Source organism: Amaranthus tricolor, chromosome 13 (assembly GCF_026212465.1).
Source record: "Amaranthus tricolor cultivar Red isolate AtriRed21 chromosome 13, ASM2621246v1, whole genome shotgun sequence".
Lineage (NCBI taxonomy): Eukaryota > Viridiplantae > Streptophyta > Magnoliopsida > Caryophyllales > Amaranthaceae > Amaranthus > Amaranthus tricolor.
This window is the reverse complement of record NC_080059.1, coordinates 17675957-17701210: the sequence shown is the minus strand read 5'-3', so window position 1 is coordinate 17701210 and position 25254 is coordinate 17675957. Positions and strand designations below refer to the sequence as shown.

At 34.4% G+C, this 25254-nt stretch overlaps 1 protein-coding gene across 2 annotated transcripts in view; it reads right to left on the bottom strand.

Annotated features, from left to right (window-relative positions):
• The window catches only part of LOC130797495 (calcium-dependent protein kinase 29), a 38648-nt gene extending 22727 nt beyond the window's left edge, over positions 1-15921 (bottom strand). Inside the window, exons 1-3 of one of the 2 annotated variants that reach the window (XM_057660098.1) lie at positions 15066-15919; positions 8809-8952; positions 7554-7706 (exon numbers count right to left, since the gene is read on the bottom strand). In XM_057660098.1, the coding sequence (XP_057516081.1) occupies positions 7554-7706; positions 8809-8952; positions 15066-15783 (1015 nt within the window). In that variant the 5' untranslated portion in view covers positions 15784-15919. Of the gene's footprint in view, positions 1-7553; positions 7707-8808; positions 8953-15065 lie in introns of both variants that reach the window. The other variant, XM_057660099.1, reaches the window with a different exon arrangement.
• Between the last annotated feature and the right edge of the window lie 9333 nt (positions 15922-25254).

The following is a 25254-nucleotide window of genomic DNA, read 5'->3' as shown; positions in this document are numbered from 1 at the left end:
CCAAATTACCAAGTATTGGAGGTGCTTTCATCACTTAATAGCTCATTTAATGGCTTGCACTACTAAGGGAAAAGATGGGAGAACAAAGCAATCAAGTTGGCATGATAATGGAGGTTCAAAGAAAGCAAACATAAATCTTGATGTAGAGTGCTTGTTCGAACATCCATATTGATCGTTCGAGCACCTACAGGCAAACAGACTCTTCGATTTGCGTATTAGAAAGTTGTGTTGTGTCATGAGACACGTAATGTTAAAGCACTTACATGTTTATATTTGGTTGTGTCGAAAGAAATTTTCACAAAAGTAATTTTCACATCTGTTATGGATTGTGAGTCTCCAAAAGAGGCATGGGAAAACTCTAGTAGGACTTTAAGGCCAATGCTCAAACTAAATTTATGCAAATGTAAAATCTTAAAAGAGAGTTTGAAAAAATGGAGATGAAAAGCAGTGAAGGAGTTAAAGAGTATGGAAGTTGATTGATGTCCATTGTCAATCATATCAAGCTACTTGGTGGGAACTTTACAAGCCAAAGAGTGGTGGGCAAGCTTTTGGTTACTCTTCCGAAATGGTATGAATCAAAAGTTTAATTACTTGAAGATACTAAAGATCTATCAAAGTTGATATTTGCTGAATTGATCAACACACTTGTAAAATTTGCTGAGAGATGGAGGTGGAAAAAATTTTGAAAGTTTACTAGTTGCTAAGTTTTCATATCAAAAGGAAAAAGGAAAACATGTAAAATGCAATCATAAAAAATGGCTATGAGGAAAATGATTGTTGGCATAAAGAAAAGCCTTAATGCTATAATTGTAAAATATTTGGGCATATGGTTAGGAATTGCAAGTTCAAGAATGATGAGAAAGAAACAATGACACAAGTGGTCATGAAAGAAAATTTATTATAGAAATTTGGGTGATAATATGCACCATAGAGAGAACTGCTCTAAAGAATCTATTGTTAGTGATAATGTCGTCAACATAATTATGAGGATGGTGAGAAGAGCGTCATGATATGAAGAGAAGCACTTCATAAATCATGAAGATAGATGCTCTATGAAAATAATGAAGAAAATTTTGAACCATGGGAAGTGTTGAGATTGGATTCAAAATTAAAACAGTTAATATTTAGGAGTTAGTTAGTTTAGTTAGTTGCTAGAAATATAAGAGTTAGTGGGATCAGGTTGACCCATTAAATTAGTTGCTAGAAATATGGGAGTTAGTGGAATTATGTTCACCTCTTTTTCTAGGGATAGTTTTCTATAATTAAGGTAGTTTTTTTATGACTGCCTATACTAATTTTCTAATTAATGAATGTAGTTATTTTAAGTTTTATATTCATCACTCTACCATACTTATAACATAGTAGTATCAGAGCTAGGTTTCTTGTAAACCTATCCTCTTGTACATTTTTTCTTCATGGCATCCAACCACTTTTTTGTCTAACGTATACTCATGGAGACTGTAGATTGGCCCCATAGACCAACACAAGTCTTTCCAGCGTTCTTTGGCCTCACTCGTGCGCGCTTAAGAAAACTTCTCATGAGGTCTTCCATCCTAAGATTGCTCCCACAAGCACGCTTAACTGTGGGGTTCTTAGTAAATGAGCTCCCATGAAAAGAAGATGCACCGTTGATATGGGTAATCTATCAATCCTTTAAAGCTAAATCCGTGGTATCACACTCACCCCCACTTAGGAATACAATGTCCTCGTTGGACCGTAGTTTCAGGATCTTTTCCCCTACTAGGTGCACTGAACACACGATCAGTCATGGTCGCAAGCTCTGATACCATTTGTAACACCCTATCCCAATGGTTCGCTGGTGACTACTCATGGAAATTGTAGATTAGCCACATAGACCAACTCAGGTTTTTCCAGCGTACTTTGGCCTTACTTGTGCGCGCCTGAAAAAATTTCTCAATAGGTCACCTATCCTAAGGTTGCTCCCCACCAAGCACGCTTAACTATGGAGTTCTTAGCAAATAGGATCCCATGAAAAGAAGATGCACTTTGTTGATATGGGTAATATATGAATTCTTTTTAAAGCTAAATTTGGGTTATCACAATATGGCTAGGAATTGCAAGTTCAAGAATGATGAGAAAGAAACAATGGCACAAGTGGTCATGGAAGAAAATTTATTATAGAAATTTAGGTGATAATATGCACCATAGAAAGAAGTGATTGAAAGAATCTTTAGTTAGTGATAATGTCATCAACATAATTATGAGGATTGCGAGAAGTGTTTCACAAATCATGAATATAGATGCTCCATGAAAATGATGAAGAAAATTCTGAATCAAGCGGAATTGTTGAGATTTGATTCAAAATTAAAATAGTTATCATTTAAGAGTTAGTTATTTTTATTGGAAAGCAGTTATCTTTTACAGTTATCTTAGTCATTACAGTTGATTTGTTCTTAGGTAGTTACATTAGAGGCACTTACCCATGTTCGTAGCAGTTACTACAATGCTCATGTATTTATACAATATGCTTCAATGAGAATAGAAAAACAATAAGATATTGTCAAATTATCATGGTATCAGAGCCCTAGGGTTCGAATCCGGACAGGCATCATCATCTACCTGTTCTTACCTCAAAATGGCTGATTCATCAGAAAACCAAACACACCAAACCTTAATGTCCATGGAACAAATGGAACAAATGTTCCAGATGTTCCAGAAAATTAACAATTCAACTCACCAAACAGAAACCCCAACATCAATCAAAATTTCAGAAAAACTCACATACCACAATTATACAAAATGGTGCAAATTGATGCACGTTGCCATTGGAGGCCGGGGGCGGCTCAATCACATCACTGCCAGACCCCCACCATTATCAGATCCCAATTATAACCAATGGGCACAAAAAGATGCAATGGTTATCGCATGGATAATCGAAAACATAGACGGAGATATCGTTAATCAATTTCTGGACTACACAACAGCACACAGCCTATGGCAAGGTATTGAAGGCCTCTTAGGATGTGGTAGGGATGAACTACAAATCTTTGATTTGAGTTCTAAGGCAGCAACCTTGAAACAAAACCATGACACTATTGAAGTTTACTATGGTAAGCTTAACATGTTGTGGAAAGAAATAGATCGAAGAATGCCAAATCCGATGAATTGTCCACAGGATATAACAGAGTTCAACAAATACATCCAAAGACAAAGGCTATACCAATTTCTCACCGGAATTAGTGACGATCTAGACAAGGAGAGAAGGGACATATTAAACAGTGAACCATTACCGGCGGTGGAAACGACATATGCAACAATCAGACGAGAGGTCACACGCCGGCAAATCATGACCGGCGTCTCATCACCGGGAACGAATCCCTCAGAGATTGGCTCAGGTCTCTCCACGAGAAACAAACCCTTCCAAAGAATCCGAGAAGATGATGACCGGAGAAAACTCCGATGCACCCACTGTGGGGGTTCTAGGCATACCAAGGAGGGGTGCTTCAAACTTGTGGGATATCCTGAGTGGTGGGACGATCTACAGAGGAGGAGAGCCGCCACCAAGGCACCGGCTAACCGGACCGGCGGCAAGGCTAATCTCAGTGCCACAGATCAGCCAACATCATTTCAAAACTCAGATGACCAAGAAGAATGGCGCACAGAGGAAGGAGAAGCAAAGATAGTTTCAGAGAATAAGAATGGTGAGAAACAGGAGGAAGAGAGAGAAAGGAGAGCCGTCAGCCAAAGGGAAGGGAAAGGGAGAATCAAAAATCCCCAACCCTACCTCCCTTTTTATAGCCCCAGTCCATTCCCTTTTAAAACCCTACCCTCCTCCTCTTCCCAAACCGGCCCAGGCCCAAGTCAATTCCTCAAACCCGATTCCCATTCCATCCCAAACACCATCACTCCTAAGTGCCTTCTTGGACATTCAAACAACTCTCAATGGATCTTTGATTGTGGGGCCACCGATACGATGACATTCGATCCCAGTGATTTTATATACACCCACCCTATTAACCGAACCCACATCCAAACTGCTAATGGGGAACGTGTACCGGTTGCCAAGGCTGGAGCTGTCAACATCTCTTCCTCCCTTCATCTCAAAAATTGCCTGCTCATCCCAAATTTGTCTCATAAATTATTGTCGGTCAGTCAGTTGACGAAGGACTTAAATTGTACTGTGTTTTTAACCTCTGATCATTGTGTTGTACAGGATGCTCGGACGGGGAAGATCATTGGGCGTGGTACTGAACGAGGTGGCCTATACTATGTTGATGCGGTAATTCAAAAAGGTGGTGCAATGCTTGCTCATGGATCTCCTGCTCACCAATTGCGGACTTGGCATCGGCGTTTGGGTCACCCATCCTTAGGTTATCTACACCAACTCTTTCCTTCTCTGAAGAACATTGCATCTCTAGATTGTGAAACTTGTATCTTAGCAAAGAGTCATAAACAGTCCTATTTCCCTAGAAATACTCGTGCTCCCAAACCCTTTGATATAGTACATTCTGATGTGTGGGGCCTAGCTCCACATACTGACAATCATGGTTTTTCCTATTTTGTGTTATTTATTGACGACTATTCTCGAATGTGTTGGGTTTATTTTCTAAAGCACAAATCTGAGGTTTTTAATGTATTTGTCAAATTCTATAACATGATTCTTACTCAGTTCCATGCAAAACTAAAAATTCTTCGCTCGGATAATGGGGGTGAATATATCTCAATGGCAATGAAACAATTCTTTCTAGACCATGGCCTTATCCACCAAACTTCCTGCCCCGACACCCCACAACAAAATGGGGTGGCTGAATGTAAGAACCGTACTCTCCTTGAGGTAGCACGGGCTCTAATGTTTGAGACTCATGTGCCGGTACATTTTTGGCCCGAGGCTATTGCTACTGCTACCTATCTTACCAACCGACTCCCTGCAAAAACCCTCCAATTCCAGACTCCTCTTGCTACACTTCATTCGTATACTCCTGTTCCCTCATCTCACTCCCTTCCTCCTAGAGTCTTTGGGTGTGTTGTGTATGTCCACCTTCCACCACGCACTAGAACTAAGTTTGAACCCCGGGCAGTACGATGTGTCTTTCTTGGGTATGACACTACACAGAAGGGCTATCGCTGTTATGATCCTATCCATCACAAGCTTTATACCACCATGGACTGTGATTTCCTTGAACACCACTATTACTATCCCCAACCTCGATCTCAGGTGGAGAGTATGAGTGAGGATCTTAGTTGGTTGACTCATCCCTTGGCTGACAGTCGAGATCCCAAGGAGCAAGTCGGCACTACCATCGATACTGCTACTGACATTGCTACTGAATCACCTCCTCAGACTACTCCAGTCCCAGTCCCTGAGCATCCAGCCGAACAAGAGGTAACACCAAGTCCTACTGCTCCTTTCATTGATGTATCCACTAACTCTATTGTGCCAAATAGTATTGTTGTTCCAAGGAAATCTAGTTTGCCCCCTCGAAGTACAAGAGGAATACCCCCAAAGAGATATGATCCTGAATATGAATCCCGGAGATCCCGATATCCTACCAATAGACCAGGTGATGGACAACTATCACAAACAGCAGTTGCCTTTAATGCATCTCTCTACTCCAGTGTCATTCCGAAAAACATTGAAGAAGCCCTCCAAGAACCAAAGTGGAAGCAAGCTATGGATGAAGAGATCATGGCTCTCCAGAAAAACCGAACGTGGGAAAAGTGCAGATTACCAGGTGACAAGAAGACGGTTGACTGTAAATGGGTGTTTTCAGTCAAGTATCATGCTGATGGATCCATTGAGCGGTATAAAGCTAGGCTTGTTGCGAAAGGGTATACACAAACTTATGGGGTAGACTACTCTGAAACATTCTCACCTGTAGCAAAAATTGATACCATTCGAGTTCTCTTCTCAGTAGCAGCAAACAAAGATTGGCCTCTGTTTCAATTTGATGTGAAGAACGCCTTTTTACATGGAGAAATTGAAGAAGAGGTATACATGAAGCCACCACCAGGGTATTCAAATAAGTATAGCCAAGGAGAAGGGTGTCGACTTAAGAGAGCTCTATACGGCTTAAAACAATCTCCTAGAGCATGGTTTGGGAGATTCACTGCAGCAATGAAGAAATTTGGCTACAAACAGAGCAACTCAGATCATACTCTATTTCTCAGGCGAAGTGGAAAACAGATTACATGCCTAGTGATTTATGTCGATGATATGGTTATTACCGGAAATGACTTCAAGGAAATTGATCGTCTTAGGAGGAAATTATTCCAAGATTTCGAGATGAAGGATTTAGGGCAACTAAAATACTTCCTAGGAATAGAAGTCCTGAGATCAAGGAAGGGATTCTTCATCAATCAGAGGAAATACATTCTAGATCTCTTAGCAGAAGCAGGTATGTTAGATTGCAAGCCAGCAGATACTCCTATGGTAGCTAATCATGGTCTACGTATTGTTGAAGGGGCAGAAGCAACAGATCAAGATCGTTATAGACGGACAGTGGGAAAATTAATCTACCTATCCCACACAAGACCAGATATTGCGTACGCAGTAGGAATTGTAAGCAAGTTTATGCATCGACCTCAAGAAGAACACATGGCAGCAGTCTTGAGGATCCTGAGATACTTAAAGGGAACTAGCAACAAAGGAGTCTTCTACGCGAAGAATGGCAACCTTGACCTTATTGGTTACACGGATGCTGATTGGGCTGGTGATCGGGATGACAGGAAGTCAACTTCGGGGTATTTTACTCTTGTAGGGGGCAATCTAGTCACCTGGAGAAGCAAGAAACAGAAGGTGGTTGCTTTGTCCAGTGCTGAAGCAGAATTCAGGGGAATAGCAAAAGGAATTACGGAGATTCTATGGATTAGAAAACTCCTAGGAGAGTTAGGCTTTGTTCAGGGACAGGCAAGTCCTTTATATTGTGATAACAAGGCAGCAATAAGTATCTCCGAAAATCCAGTGCAGCATGACCGAACAAAACACGTGGAGATTGATCGACACTTTATCAAGGAGAAACTAGAAAGTAAAGTCATCAGCCTTCCATTTGTTAGATCCGCAGGCCAACTAGCTGATATTCTCACAAAAGCAGTCTCATCTCAGATCTTCAATAGCACATTAAGCAAGTTAGGCTTTGGTGATCCCACGACCTAACTTGAGGGGGAGTATTGGAAAGCAGTTATCTTTTACAGTTATCTTAGTCATTACAGTTGATTTGTTCTTAGGTAGTTACATTAGAGGCACTTACCCATGTTCGTAGCAGTTACTACAATGCTCATGTATTTATACAATATGCTTCAATGAGAATAGAAAAACAATAAGATATTGTCAAATTATCAATTTTAGTTGATTGTTGGAAATTTTGGAGTTAGTGGGATCATGTTAACCCATTGAATTAGTTGTTAGAAATATGGGAGTTAGTGGGATTATGTTCACCTATTTTTCTAGAGTTAGTTTTCTATAATTAAGTTAATTTTTTATGACTTTGTAAGCCTATAAATAGACTAATTTTATAATTAATGAATTTAGTTGTTTTAAGTTTTATATATATCACTCTACCATACTTATTTTCTTCAATATTTCCCAACAATACCTAATGCTTGTGATGCAGTTATTCGTGTTGTAGGATCTCTTTCCAACATTTTTGCAATTAAATCTTTGGCACCAGCAGATATTGAAGGCCAAGGTTGGCTTTCTAAGTCAAGCTTCCCTTTTCGTATCTGGGCAAATATACCCGTTTCTGTCTCTGTGATAATGAAAAAACATTAATATTAATTAATTTGAATGAGAAAACAAATAAATGAAGAAAGCAACATTTGTTATATCATTGTTTCAATTTATACAATGGTCAACACTACCAAATCCTATTAACTCGATGTCATCATGACATATCATTGTCCCAATTTATATAATTTGATTAGACTTAGCAAATAATATTGTTGTCAAAGGTAAAAAAACAGTTGTAATATGATGGAGAACAGAAAAAAAAGGTGGAAGAACTAGTCGCTTCATTTTAGGTTAAATATTTATCCTAATGGGATTTGAGGAAAATTATTTACCTCCTTCTCCCGAAAAATAAGGTTGATCAATTTTCTTTTCTTTCATCTTTCTCATATATTATTATATTCTTTATCCTTTATATCCATTTAATATTCACCTCTATTTATCTTTATTTATGTAGTTTGATTTTTATTTCTCTCTTAAATAATTACCCTCAATATAAGCAAGCCCGGCCCTAGGTTAACTTTATAGAAGTCCATGGGGGAATTTGGTTTGTAATAGAAAAATTCAATCTAACAAGTGAATAAAAGCTTAATCCAAATTCGATTCTCGATTTGTGGATACAGATTGATCTGGGTCTTGACAATTTGAACCTGCAAATTAGATGCAGATTTAGGTCCTTCCACGAAAACTGATTTAGATTTGGGTCTATTCTATCCGTATTGGACACATTATCATCCATACTAGGAGTATTATCCCTCTTTTATTGGAGTTTCTAGAGTTTTCCCCTTTTTTTCTCTATACGTCTACTCTTTTAGTGATTATAGAGTTGGTGATATTAGACCCTCAGTTCTCTTTTTCTATTCTCAGTTTACGGTTTTCTTATATTTCAATAAGTAGTTTTGATTGGTCTTTTATGGTAGCTTTTACTGCAGTATTTGGAGTTTCATGTTTTCTTCTTTGTGGTTGCATGTTAAGGTCTAGAGATACTTGTACATATATACATATAATTTTTGGTTCTCTCCTGGTAAAGGCCTAAAGGGTGTACCAAAATATGATTTTACGTGTAAAAAAAAGTATGAAGAAAATCTCAATAAGTTGAAGGTAGTATAAGTATGTATGCTTACCGTCCCAAAATGGAGGAACACCACTAAGAAGAATGTATAAAATGACTCCGGCACTCCACACATCAATCTCTTTTCCATATCGTCGTTCCAGGACTTCTGGTGCTACGTAATATGCACTTCCGACAAGTTCTTTATATATTTTTCCTGCAAATAACACTTGCTACTATTATACTCCCTCCGAACCAATTTAGTTGTCCCATTTCCTTATTTAGCAAAGTCTTTTTAGTTGTCCTATTTCTATTTTTGTCAATCTTTTTTTACCTAAATATCCTTAGTTCACAAAAGTAATTACGAATATACCCTTATATACCTTACTTATCTAACTACCCTTCACTACTTACCCTTTACTACTTATCCTTTTTAATGGACCCCACACCATCCTTAATAACCGTGCCCAAGCAAATAAAACATCTAAATTGGTTCGGAGGGAGTATTAGTTAATGGAATTCTATACATTCTACAATTTATAAAGAAAAGCTTTTAAGAGTCTGCTTTTTTATTGTGAGATTATGACTTAACATTGTTTTTGATTTTTTGATTTGAACTTTCAAATATACCATGTTTATTCAATATCAGCCTAAGAGTATACAATATAGCTTAGTGCCTCTACCATGAACTTAAAAGTAAGCTTAGTGTATAATATATTCTATAGCTAACAACTATTAACTTATGCTTTTGGTTTAATTGTTTCCTTAACGTGGCATTAGAAGCCTATCTTAACATGGTATTAGAATACAACCATATTGGTTGAATTGGTTACTTAACATGATATCAAATGTCTAGCTTAATATGGTATCAAAAACCTAAGTGATAGAGAGACATGGTTTTAAACCTCATCCTCCCTTCATTATTTCTAGTGGAATATTTAGCATCATGTATACAAATGACATGTGTTATACCCACATTTATATCCCAAAGAACTTTTGTATGACAGGGCTTGATAGCATACATAAAATATTTTAAGGCTACAAGCCTACAACCATTAGTTTAAGTTTTTTGTAGAGTATTGGTGTCTAAACCATCGGTTTAAATTTTTTGTTGAATTGGTTCAATGACATTGTATAAGAAGCTAATGTTATAGAAGGGTCACGAGTTTGGATCTCATCTACCACTCATTACATGTAACATCCGAGAAATTAAATTGCAAAAATTAAAATAAATATTAAAATGATATTATTTTGGGTTGAGTTGAATAAATAATTTGTATGCTAAAGTTAACGGAGAAACAAATTGGCCCAAAATATACGACTAATATTACAAGGTATCTCTCTTTTTAATTTTTTTTAATTCCTTCCTTTCCCTCATTTGTTTTATTAATATTTTAAAGAACATTCGCGCAAAGCATGTGTGTCATATTAGGGTTTTGATTTATAAGTAGAAGAAAATTGTTTTAAATGTGTACTATTCTGAAATTGTCACAGATGTAAAGACACTTGTATTCTTGTTAATGTTTATCGTTGGAGTGTAATTTCTTATTTAATAATGGTTAGTGTTAAATAAAATGTTTAAAGTATTTTGCAAAATTTATTAAGTTTGTCAAATACATAATTTGATGAATAAAACCCTAATAAGTGAATAAAGTTATATAAAATGCTATTTGCCCTTGTCTGATTTGTTAAATTAGACATAAATGATTTATCTATCGATAAGTGTGTAAGATGGCCGACAGCATTATTTTATGGGTTATGGGGCCATAAAGATATTTTGTCATATACATAGATATGTAATAGTAACGCATATTAGACTAACCTTCCTAATTCTCTTCAAAAATATTAAAAGAAGTAATTTCATTGTTATATTTAGTTCATATTTCTTCGATATGAATATGACACTATTCTCATTTAGTGATTAGCATGCTTGGCATTTGCAAACTCCACAATGTAACAAATGCTTAGGTTTATCAAAAGTTAAGTGAGAGTTTTGATTATACAAGTTAGAAAAGTTGTATTTGGTACTTTTGGCCACTTGAAGAGTACGAAATCAAAATGAAAGGTCGTATTCAAATGGATTAATGTGTTGATCATTTATTCCGACAATTCAAGCTTAAATTTCAGGAAATAAATTGAACATCATTGTTAATGACATGAAATGACACCGTGCTGTCAAATTTGACATTAAGTGACTTAAGGAATTTAGGGTACAATTCTTATTCTAGGACAAGTGGAAGATCACAATATTTGAATGTCTATAAATCAAGTGTAAAGACTAAATATAAATAAGGATGGATTATGATAAAATATATTTGATTATTTTACGTGATCATAGCATTTTACTACAAACCTACTTTGATCTATATACTAATTAGGTCCTATGAAGTCACACTTATAGGGGTAAAATCATTCAACATTATATTATTAGAAGCTTATTGGAATTATGTTGTTAGTTTATTACATTGTTTATTTATTTGTTTTTATATATTATGCACTAGCTTTTTTAATCAATTTTTTTTATTGCTTTTTCTATAACTGATGAAAATTCTATACGTACAACATTCTACTTCCAAAAAGTAATAATTAAGTTATTTCTTATTTCGTACTAACATAGGTTTTGATCTCATAGTTACTTGTAAACCATTAGTTGAGGGACATAAATTGACATTCCAATATCTTTGTTCGGTGTTATTCAGACACGACTTTACAACGTGAAATTCATGCCTCGAGGGCTTGATGTTCTTCTGTTGATAATTCATATTATGGTGTGCATGTGATCTTGAATTAGGTGTTAAGAAGATATTTTTTAAAATTGCACTAATCGATCACATCTATTATCTTACCCATTTAAATTAAGAGCCTTAGATTTTAATTATCATAGTCTCGATCTAAATTACTTTCATTTTAGCATAATTACTTATCTTTAGGCTCTAAAATAATGAAAAATAAAGAATATTTTAAAACACGATACTTCTTCAATGTCACTACAAGTGTACCTCCTTACTTCCCTCTTTACTTTTGCAAAAATTGTAGGACAATTGTAAGTTGGTGTGTAGAAATCAAAGCTTAAGAATGGTGTAGGACTTAAAAAAAAAAATGAAGTACAAATAGCTTTGTAAATTGGAATAAGAAAACTCTTGAGGAAGTGATATGGTATAGTAAGAATGAGATAAGTGTTGAGGAAGTCAAGGGGCATTGTTACAAAGGTTGTTGATTAAGCATCACATGACTAAAGGTGACAATAACTCTCATGTTGTTTGTGAGGGTCTTGTAGCAAGGGGTAGACTAAAGGAGAAATCTAGATGTGGTTTTTGTAGAGCAAAACATGTAAGTACTAAACCTTGGCAGAGTCGGCTCCTTAACAAGAGCACCATGAGCGACAATTTAAGTCCATGTTAATTGTCAGACCTAATTTTTTTTGCATATTTTATTATATATTAAAAAAGAGTTGTAATAATTTAAAAATGTGATAGTATAATTAATAATGATTTTCTATAATCAATACCTAATGGTCATTCCTAACCTTGTTAATAACTGGTTATTTGTTTTCGAGTTGTTAGTTGGTGGATATTTTTTATAGTTTTTTCATCGATATTTATGTAACTATGTAATAATTATTTAAAATTATTGTATTTTCTTGGTTAATTGAGTAAAATTATTAGTTTATCAATTAACACTTGAAAAAAATAGCATAACATTCGTATATTAAAAACTCAATGTTTGCTTTCGTTTAGAGCCTTAAAAATGTCCAAGATGGCCATGAACCTTGGTCCATGTTTAGGTATTATAACATTGTTTGTTATCATTGAAAAAAAAAGGTTACACAAAGAGAGTTTTGTCTAAATAAAAGGCGAAACAAGGCTAACTTCTTATGGACATTGAATAGAGGTTGTTGATAGTGACAAATGCCAATGATGATGAAGATACGATTCTTGTTGTGGTTAAAGCAAGTGAAAGGACCATGAACAATGGAACTTGATTCGAGTTGCTCTTATCATATCACACCAAGTGGGCATTGGTCATTTATTTATTATTTGTGTTCAGGTCAGAGGCGAAGTAAAAATTAATAAATTTTAACAAGACTCTGTATAATTTATGATATTTTTCTAACTTTCTATTTTTGAACACTTAACATATACAACGTAAATTAATATTGAGGCCCTCAACTTTTTGGGGTTCTATGCGGTTGAACATATTGAACATGTTCAGAACCTCTCTTAGTTCAAGTGGAGTGGTATTGATGAAAAACAATTGAGTTTGTGAGGATCAAGATATTTAGGAGTATGATTCACACTTTGTCAAATGTTCATCATGTTCTAGGTATTAATTAGAAGAGATTTATATCTCTTAGTGCATGAGTAATTGATGGAATGCAGGTAAGTTACGGTTCTCTAGTGGTTATAAACAACAATTTGATTGGATCAGCAGTTGAGAGATCAACATCCATGATTTGTTCATCAATAACCTTTTATGACTATACTTGATTACGTCACATGAGGCTTGGGTCAGTCTTTCTCCATGTTTGTACATCATCTAGTGACCGTGCCAAGGAGAAGATAGAGATTGAAAGCGTTGTTCATAATTTAGTGGAGGTTGAAGAACATGATATTGTTCTTGGGTATGTTGAAGTACCTAATGGAGGTGAGGTGGTTTCTTTTATTTCTTCTTTGAAGAAGTTCGCTTGAATATTGATGGAATGGTCATCACATTGTTGTGACGGAATGTCCGCGTTGGTGCTATTATATACTACCTCATATTCAACCTATTAGTCCCATTTCGTTTTTCGACTAACATTTTAACCCTTAATATTTCTAACTGTTGTTAATTAAAAATTATAAAAAGTTGATATTAATAATCCTTATATTGAGACAAAATCAAACAAGATCCCACATTACTATGTTTTATATTAAGAAAAAAAAATTAAGAGAACAACCCTATTCATTAGAAAAAACAAGTACTAAGCGCAGACATTTTATAAAATACCTATTACAATTTTTAATAGGTATTTTATACACTAAATTAGATATATAAATACATACAACATACATGTAGAGATTTATAAAAAGTGATTGTGACATTCGAATGCTGCCAAAGTAAAACACTTACAAAACATAAAATACTTGCAAATTCAAAGAGAGAGTAATTGATTAATATTCAACAGAAAAATTTTAAAGGGTACATTTGTAAATTAAATTCCACATTAATTATACCTTAATTAAGGACTACAAATCGACAAAACTCAACTTGGGTGCATTAATTCGCCTCACTCAATTTAAGTACAATTCAACGTATTTGGATTTTAGATGCTTTTATAAAGTATTTTATTCAAAAATTGTTATTTAAGACAATCTCAAATCGGATTGCTATTATACTTAAAAAGTTAAAATACACATTTCAACATGTAAAAATTTATATATTTTAGATATTAAATAATTTTTTATACATTACCTAATGCTTATAAGTTATATTATTATATGTTTGAATTAATTGCAAATTAGCCCTTTAAGTTTACTGTTGCGAATTACAATTTTAATTTTTTTTAATTATAACCTCGAAAGTATGAAAGTGTATACTATTCAAGCCAAGTGATCAGTGACCAATCCTTATGATCTTTGATCTGCCTAAATAACCGTTGACCATTACTAATTACCTTTTAATTTTTGTTGATAACTCCTAATCACCTTGGACTTTCCTAATTACTAATTGTATGTTTAATTTAGTACTTTAATGTCGTTTTTACCTGTCATAACGATATTTTTTTAGAAAATGAACATTGCGAATTTTTCGGCAATCCAGTCGAAAGAATTAGTTCACCTATTTTCCGACACGTAAACCGAAAAAGATATTTAACGTTATTTTTACCCACCATAATGATTTTTTTAAAAAAGTGGACGTCACAATTACCATTATAGGTTAACTCTTCCAGAAATCCGGTTGAAACAAGTATTTATTCGACTATTTCTCAACACGTAAACGGAAAAAATTGTTATGATGAGTAAAAATGACGTTAAATTTTTTTTAGGATTATGTGTCGAAAAATTGACGAATAAGTATTTGTTTTAACCAGATTTTCAAAAGCCTCACCCCATAAGGTTAATCACGATGTCTAGTTTTTTAAAAAATATCATTATGATGGTAAAAATAACGTTAAATATCTTTTTCGATTTACGTGTAGAAAAAAAAGCAAATAAATATTTATTACAATCGGATTTTCGAAAAAGTTACCCATAAAGACAATTAAGATGTTATAACGCGTAAAAACAATGTTAAATATTTTTTGTGGTTCAGGTGACATAGAGACATTAAAAAGAGTGAATGAGTACTAACCTTCTTCAATAAAGACAGAAAGACCAAAATCAGTGATCTTCAAAGGGGAATCTGGTTGTTTAGTTAGCAACAAGAAATTCTCAGGCTTCAAATCTCTATGCATAACACCCATAAAATGACATACATGAACCACATTCACTATCTGCTTAAACACGTGAGCAGCTTCCTTTTCTGAAAACCCACCTTTCCCCACAATTCTATCAAACAATTCCCCACCTAAACAAATCTCCATTACCACATACAAATTATTTCTATCTTCATATGCTCCTTTAAATTCCACAATATTAGGCTGTCCACTCAGATGTTGCATGATCAGAATCTCTCTTCTCACACCCTCAATATCTTTTCTGTGCTGGAGTTTCATCCTAGAGATAGACTTACATGCATATTTTAAGCCAGTTGATCTTTCTGTGCATAAATATGTGATCCCAAATTGTCCTCTTCCAAGTTCTTTGTCTAAAAGGTAAATTGAGGTTATGTCAACATATGGTTTATTTAAGATGGGACCGATTTCGAGGGAAGGAATAAGAGCAGGAGATTGATGATGGGTTTTTGAAGGGAATCCTGGTGGCGGCGGCGGAGGAGGAGGAGGAGCTGGTAGTGGAGGAAATGGTGGTGGTTTGTAGTGGGTGTTTCTTGGAGAATTATCAGAGGAAGTTGAGATTGTGATATCGTAAGTTCTAGGGCACCAAAAATCTGCTGATAAACAATTTCCCATTTGGAGAGGGAATGTAAGAATTGGGTGTAGGATAATTGAATTGAAAGAAGAAAAGAGAGTACTTTCATATTTAGTGTTTTAGGTTAATTCTTTGCTTTGTCTTTGGGAGAAAGAATTTCTAACCATTTTTATTCACTTTTCTATGAAAATAATCATATCATAATAAATAAAATGGTCCCTTCAATTAGCTACAAATTATGTTTTAAAAAAAATCCTACTTGATTATTTATTTTGTACAAGTATATACAATTCTTAATTGTTATGACTACAGTTAAAATCCAAAATATTTACTTGATACTATGAGTTATATAGATGTTTATGGGCAAAATTATATTAGATACGCTCTGGATCCGCCTTTAGATTTAGAGTTTGGTCTAATTTTTTGAGACTTAGCGGATTCAAAAATAGTTTTAGATCCAAAAAAGATAAGTGAATCTGGGCCTGGGTCTAGAGTTTTCAAATTCAGACTCGACCTAGACTCTCTCTCATAATTCATTCAAGATTTAGACCCGTTAAATCCGTTTTAGATCCATTAGACTCGCTTTAAACCCGACTTATTATACAATTCAAAATCAATTTTAAATTCGTTCTAAATTCATTATATTTATTAGGACTCAATTAAGACTTGTACACAACCCAAAGAGCCATTTTATTACTAAGAAAACCTTTTAAATATAAACTTATTCAACAATGAATAATAAATTATCACCCATTTAGCAATCATTTAGGACCTTAAACCCATCATACCTGGTGAGTCAAGATCCAGATCAAAAGTTTTGAAACACGAGGGCTCGAGTTCAAATATGAACCCCACATAAAATTTATAATAAAAACGATTAGGACACATGTCGACTTTACAATAAAAAATTTTCCACTCTTTTCATGTTCTTATTAGGCAAATATATTTTAGCATATCATGTAATATCTTTTTGATTAGATTTTTGTTTAATTGATTAGTGACAAAAGATTTTTACCATATACAATCAATTAAGTTATGTAGTATCTTTTAATTACAATTGATGATTATCAAATAAGATATTAATGATTTATGTAAAAAATTAACTTTCATTAAAATAATTTTGTAATAAATTAAGAAAAGAAAATAATTTTGAAATAGTTTTTCATAGATAATCCAATATATTACTTATATGACTATAATAAAAAAAATTGTACAAATCAAGTAGATTACACATTAATTATTTAAGTAAATAATTAGGAAAATATATCGGTGAAATAAATTTCAAATGAAGATTTTATCACCTATGTCTGACAAGTTTATAATACATAAATAAATAAATAAATTAAGTTATACGTTAATTATTATAAAAAAAAAGGTGTTCTTCAGGTTGAAAACTTATTTAAGGTTTTACAAAGACATTGAACATAAATTATTTTTTATATTAGTTTTTACGTGTTGATTATTTTATGTAATTACTTATAATCTATATTGTTTAATACATAATATTATAATTATGTTTTATATAGTAGTATATTAGTAATATGTATCTCAATCTGATAGTAATACTTTTACAATTTTTAAAATAAATTAATTTATAATTTTAATATACTTAAGAGTCATAAAATAACTTACAAACGGTGCTCGGCATGGGATTCTATATAGTATTATTATAATAACTCCTTGCATGCCAATTGCCATTGTTACAATTATTTTTAAACAACGTATTTCGGAATAAAATAAATTCCTAATAAATTACTTTATCTAATAAATATAATAATAGAGACGTCCGTAGTTGGCAACTGATGCAAGAAAGGAACAAAATAAATGAACGATTTGACCTTGCTCGGAATTAGGGACTCTTAAAATGTCACATACAATTGGGGGTCAAGCAAGAAATGCATTTTGGAATAATTTATATAATATCTGGCCTTTCTTTTATAAAAAAGTAAAGAAATTCAATATAGGTGATAAAGTGCTAACATCTAAACATTTAAATAAAGAAATATAATAAGGCAAAAGTTAATGAACGCTCAATCCGTTATCAAAAAAGGCATACTAGTATACCTGCTTGTACAATGCACGTTTGTGTTAGTTCGACGGTTTATAAAAAAATTATATATTTTAATTTCTTTTATTCATTTACTAAAAGAGAAATAAAAATAAAATAACATGTAATTGACATATACATGTATCAATCTTTAATAAACATAATTGAGCAATGAATATGTATATACTAAATATCAAATACATTGCACTATATGTCATTTTTCTAACTCAATACAATATGTATGATATGTTTAATTAATTATTTGCATCGAATTCATTACATTATACTTTTCGTCTAAACGTCTAGCTCCTTAGGTGTCTATTTTATGATTACACATAATAATTTAATAAAATGATGATGATGATGAATTTAATTGAATAATATATTATTCAAAACCTAGAGTGTTGGATGATCAATTGACATTGAAACTTTTTCCACTTATGTTAAAAGATATGATTAAGCAAGTAACAATGTTTATGAATAGGTAAAGAGGCTTTGAATTGAGGGTTGTCTTAGTGGGGGAGCATGTTAAAATGAAATTAATAAGTATTTATTAGATTCTTGAAGGACTTGAGGGTGATTATTTTATAATCTTGTAATTCTTAAAGAGTGAAATAAGTTCATGTGTTCTCTGCTTTTCATATTGTATGTTGGGATGGTTGTAGTGAATTGGTCACTTTAGGCACGACTATGCCAAAGAAGATGATTGAACGAGCTCAAATGATTTATAAAAATCTTAAAGCAGTCCAAGATTGACGCAATTCTTACACAAATCTTAAGAGAAGACCATATAAGTTTTGTTGTGGAATAATATGTACTATTGATGGTTTCGCCGATGGAAATAATTATGAGATTTAGCAAGAAAGGCAAGTTAAGCCCGAAGTTTATGTAATCGTATGACGTCCCATTGAAGATTCGTAAAGTTGTCTATAAACTTGCATTGCAAATAAGAAACCTAAAGTCCATGATGCATTTCATATTTCACAAATTTAACTATATTCCTAATAAGTCAAAGTAATATACCATGAACCTTTTAACCTTAACGAAAACTCATTTATGAGGAGAACACTATCGAAATCCTATATACTAAAGTGAGTACAATGAGAAAATATATTCATATGATTAAGGTTCATACATGGGAGATACTTAATTCACACATGTTTGCCGATCTTAGTTGAGTTACAGGGATGTAACCTTATTTTAAGGGGGGATAGAATGCAATATATTTTTCACATGTTTTCATGCATTTTCTACTATTATATACCCTTTATTTACAATTATAACACACTTTTGATTGAAAGTTTGAGCCAAATTATGCAATTACTATGATTCAATTACATTTTTGTGTGACTAGCTTATAGATTAATTGAATTTTTTTTTGGAATAATAGTGACAATGAAGTCAAAAATATTACGTTTAGCAGTAATTAAAACCATATTTTGATTATGATTAAACACAAAGCAAGAAACGACGTCATTTTGAGTAGTTTAAGCAAGATTTTCTTACGTTAAAAGTTTTATTTCATATAGTTTCGGGGACGAAACTTCTTTTAAGGGGGTTAGTTTGTAACACCCCATTTTTTATTATGCCATGATATGCATATTTAATCAATTTAAAAGAATTAATAAAATTAAAAATGTGTTGCATTAAAAATAATTAAACTAATTTTATTTATTTAGTATCTATATTTTATATCATATTATTAATATCATTATTTTGCGAAGTACTTAATCGATAGTGTGTTGGATTTTTTTCCCAACTGTCTAAATTAAGGAAATTATTTAATATGTGTAGGCTGAGTTAATTAGGACCATAAAAGTAAATATACTCAAATTGGGTAAGAGATTAAAAGAGATGAAATGTAGTATATACTACATTACTAGTACCCCTATTTATTTCTTCACTTTTCCTACTCCTTGTTCTTCCTCATCTCCCTTCCTCACCAAGAACACAACTATCACAATTACCAAGCCTAACCACCACAGCAGCTGACAGCCGCTGCCGCCACCACCTTCTGCCGTCAGGCAGCTGCCACCGACTGCCCCCAACACAAGTAGTGGTTTTGGAGGGTACTTCTTTCCTTCCTCCTATCTCATCTTGGTGAGCTACTCTTTATTATTCCTTTGTTTTGAGTATTTAATTTCATGCTTTCTCTCTAGTATTTGAGTAAATTATATGGAGTTGTGATTCAAGAATGTTTCAATTTAGGGTTTGGATAGGAATTGAGAATAAGGATTAAATAAAGTATTCAAGATGTGTTTCAATGGCGTTAGAGTACATAGACAACTTTGTTGATTATGTTACTGAAGTTTATAAGATTTGGTCTTTATTGTTGTATGTGTTGTTGGATGAATTGTTAGTAGTTGTTGGGTACTATTGATATAAACTTGTTATGGGTAAGAGTAGTAATGGTAAATTGAACATGGATTAATTAAAATTTTTTATGGGAAGAGTTGTAATTGAAAATGATTGCCAAAATCGTTACGATGTTAAGAACGATACAAACAAAAATGAACAAAACAATGTTTGATAATGTAAACTAAGCAAAAGAGACACAAAGATTTAAGGAGGTTCACCCAATGATGGCTACGTCCTCCGTCGTGTATAGTTTCAATTATATTATATCAATGGAGTATAAAATACTCTTACAAATGAAGTATTACAATTGTGTAAGAGATGAAACAAAAGGCTATGTGTTTGGCTTAGGGGTTGTGTTTGATGTGTTTTTGAGTGAGTATGAGAGCTCTATATATAGTACTAGGTACATGAATATCAATAGCTCACTTGAATACAGAGTTCATATAGAGTAATGAATAATATGAAATAACTCCAAGAACTTGAAAGGTCGAAAATCAGCATCCCATGCACATCAGAGAAACCGCTCGACTGGAACAGAGAGCTCGCTCGGTCGAGCGAGCAGCAGATACCTTCTGGATACATTCTGTCCGACCGCTCGACCAACCAATAAGGCTCGCTCGGTCGAGCGGGTAGGTCGAGCGACCATTCTGCTTCCTCTGTCAGAATTCTGATCGAGCAAACATAAACTAAGTCCTTTCTACTTCTTCATTAATCTTCATTAACACCAATAATTCCCATGAATACTCTCCCACATAATTACACCCTTTTGGATTCCACAACTCAAGAGTCACACATATGAATACACACTTTAATTGTGCACTCAAGTCACACATGTGATACCATTCATAACAATCTCCACCTTGACTTGAGTTCACCCAAGTCAAAATATTCAACAATCCACTTCATAAACAAAAGAAACATACACACCTCAAATGCCCCAAAAGGCATTATCTCAAGCAAGGAGCTAAACCAACCAAATCAACACATAATTCAAACTTGGTTGTAGGGTGTCAATTTTCTTCAATAACACCCTTTTGTGCTCAACTTCATCCCGGATGAAATTATACTTAATATCAATGTGTTTGGACCTTCTATGAAATGTATTTTGATTCCTAGCCAAGTGAATTGCACTTTGACTATCACAATGCACACTTACCTTACACACCTTATTGCACATTTCACCAACAAGACCTTTTAGCCATTTTGCCTCCTTGAATGACTCGGCAACGGCTATGTACTCCACTTCGGTTGTTGAGAGAGCAACCACATCTTGCAAAGATGATTGCCAACTTATCGCCGAAACACCCAAAGTAAACATGAACCAACTTGTGGATTTTCTATTATCTAGATCACCACCATAGTCCGAGTCACAAAACCCGGTTAGCTCGCTTGAATCTTTCCCATACATAAGACAAACATTAGAAGTATCTTTCAAATACCTCAATAACCATTTTAGTGCCTCCCAATGTCCCTTCCCCGGATTTGACATATATCTACTCACCAAACTCACCGCATGAGCTATGTCGGGTCTCGAACATACCATGGCATACATTACACTACCAACGGCACTTGTGTATGGGATTCTTACCATTTGCTCTTCTTCCGCCTTTGTTTGTTGACACAATTTCTTGGATAATTTGAAATGAGAAGCAAGAGGAGTAGACACACCTTTAGCATCATCCATAGAGAAACGTTGCACAACTTTCTCAATGTACTTCCTTGGCTAAGGTATAAGATACCCTTAGTCCGGTCTCTCAAAATTTCATCCCAAGAATCTTCTTGGCTTCACCAAGATCCTTCATATCAAATTCACTTGAAAGCAACTTTTTCAAGTTCTCCACCTTAAATAAAGAACTACAAGCTACTAGCATGTCATCAACATATAAGAGCAAATACAATAAAGAGCCATCTTCAAATTTCTTAAGATAGACACAACTATCATAAGAACTTCTAATAAAACCATGTGAAATCATAAAGGAATCAAACCTCTTGTACCATTGCCTCGGAGATTGCTTCAACTCATACAATGACCTCTTCAATCTACACACATGATTTTCCTTACCGGCTACTTCAAAACCTTCATGGCTATCAACCATTTGTTTGAGTCATTTGAGGCCATAGCCTCCTTGTACGTACTCGGTTCATGTAACCCTTCGACTTTGCTAGCAATGTTGAGAGCATATGCAACATAATCACACTCTTCAATATACTTCCTTGGAGCCACGATCTTCCTTCTTTGTCTAGTTGTGGACAAAGATGGCGATCTTTGTTGATCATCATCATCAATTTTATCATCATAAATATTGGGAGGTTGATCCTCCACTTGTGCATCATTGTTTTCAACGGACTTTTCTATACTAAAGACAAGCATGCTATTTTCATCAAATACAACATCTCTAGAAACAATTATTCTTTTTGACTCATTGCACCACACCCTATACCCCTTTACGCCCACTCCATATCCCACAAAAATACATTTTCTAGCTCTAGGTTCTAACTTACCATCATTTATATGAATATAAGCTGGACAATCAAAGACTCTAAGACTAGAATAATTTACCAGAGTGTTGTACCACACTTCTTGTGGTGATTTGAATTTTAAGGTGGTATGAGGTGAGCGGTTGATCAAATAGCATGCCGTAGCCACCGCTTCGGCCCAAAATTGCTTTCCCAAAATTGCTTGTTTTAGCATACACCGGGCCCTCTCCAACAATGTTTTATTCATCCTCTCCGCAACGCCATTTGTTGAGGACGCCCTGCACAAGTTCTATGTCTAACAATACCTTCACTAGAACAATATTGAAGAAATTTACTATCAATAAATTCAAGACCATTATCAGTTCTTAAGGTCTTGATGCTCCTACCGGTCTTTTTTTCAACCATTTTCTTCCATTCTAAGAAAACATCAAAAACTTCATTCTTTTGCTTTATCATGTAACACCAAACTTTTCTTGAAAAATCATCAATAAAGGTCAACAAGTAATTGCAACCACTAAGGAAGGGCTTTCGTGAAGGCCCCCACAAATTGGAATGAATGTAGTCTAAAATTCCCTTAGTGTTGTGAATGGCGGGTTTGAAACTAACTCTCTTGTGTTTCCCATAAACACAATATTCACAAAATCCAAGGTTCCCAAATTTCTTGCCATCAAATAAACCTTGTTTAGAGAGTTCAAACATACCTCTTTCTCCCATGTGACCAAGTCTCAAGTGCCAAAGTTTGGTGTCATGATCGGACATTGTGCTTGTGGAAATGTTTGCCGAGCCTAGGATTGTTGAACCTTGAAGAGCATACAAACTCCCATTCAACTTACCCTTCATCACCACTAGTAAGCTTCTAGCAACCTTCAAGACTCCACCTTCACAAGTGATTCTACACCCGATCTTGTCAAGAGTACCCAAAGATAATAGATTCTGTTTCAGACCCGGAACATACCTTACATCGGTTAAGGTCCTCACCATCCCATCAAACATCTTTATTTTAATGCTACCAATACCAACAACCTTACATGTTGTGTTGTTCCCCATGGTTACATTTCCCCCATCAACACTTTCAAATGTTTGAAAGAAAGTTTTGTTGGGAGTCATGTGGAATGTTCACCCCAAGTCTAGAATCCACTTATCATTATCTTTGTACCCATGTGTGGCAACTAATACATCACCATCATCACTCTCATTCACGTAACTAGCATTGGCATTACTAGTTCCTTCCCTAGCCTCTTCATTTTTCTTTTTCAATTTCCAACAATCTTTCTTGATGTGGCCCTTAAGCTTGCAATAGTTACAAGTTTTATTTTTGTTAGGCCTACTAGACTTGGACCTCCCTTTACCCTTGTTTCCACTCCCACTAGTGGAACCTTTCTCTTGTGACCTCCTTCTCACAAACAACCCATCACTAGCATTACCTTGTGATTTTTGTGATAGTTGTGAATCAATGAAATCCCTTGGTGTTAAGGCGCTTTCACATCATCACTACTCAAATTATCTCTACCATAGAGTAGAGTTTCTCTAAAATTTTTGTAAGAAGGGGGTAGAGAGCATAAGAGGTAAATTGCCAAGTCTTCATCATCAAGCTTGACATTAATATTTTGCAAATCCATAACAATGGAATAAAATTCGTCTAAGTGAGGTTTTAAAGGTTTACCTTCCTCCAAGCGTAGATCGTAGAGTCTACTTTTCAAAAGTAGCCTATTGGTAACACTCTGGCTATATAGAGTGATTCCAATTTCTCCCATATCCCCTTGGTTGTTGTTTCTTTACCAACCTCTCTTAGCACTTCATTGGAAAGGCATAATTGAATCGCCGATAATGCCTTTGAGTCTATCTCTTCCCACCTTACCACGGTCATTCCTTCTGGCATCTTATCTACACCATCAATGGCCTTATACATACCATTTTCGAATAAAATGGCTCTCATTTTGACTTGCCATAAGCCAAAATTCACATTTCTATCAAACTTCTCTATGTCAAGCTTTATCGTAGACATGTTTCTCAAATAACAACTTCTTAAGACACCGTAAAAGCAATTTAGCTCTGATACCAATTGAAAATGATTTCCAAAATCGTTACGATGTTAAGAGCGTTACAAACAACAATGAACAAAACAATGTTTGATAATGTAAACTAAGAAAAAGAGACACAAAGATTTAAGGAGGTTCACTCAATGATGGCTACGTCATCCAACGTGTGTAGTTTCTGTTTATATTATATCAATGGAGTATAAAATACTCTTACAAATAAAGTATTACAACTGTGTAAGAGATGAAACAAAAGGCTATGTGTTTGGCTTAGGGGTTGTGTTTGATGTGTTTTTGAGTGAGTATGAGAGCTCTATATATAATACTAGGTACATGAATGTCAATAGCTCACTTGAATACAGAGTTAATATAGAGTAATGAATAATATGAAATAACTCCAAGAACTTGAAAGGTCGAAAATCAGCATCCCATGCACATCAGAGAAACCGCTCGACTGGAACAGAGAGCTCGCTCGGTCGAGCGAGCAGCAGATACCTTCTGGATACATTTTGTCTGACCGCTCGACCAACCAATAAGGCTCGCTCGGTCGAGCGGGTAGGTCGAGCGACCATTCTGCTTCCTCTGTCAGAATT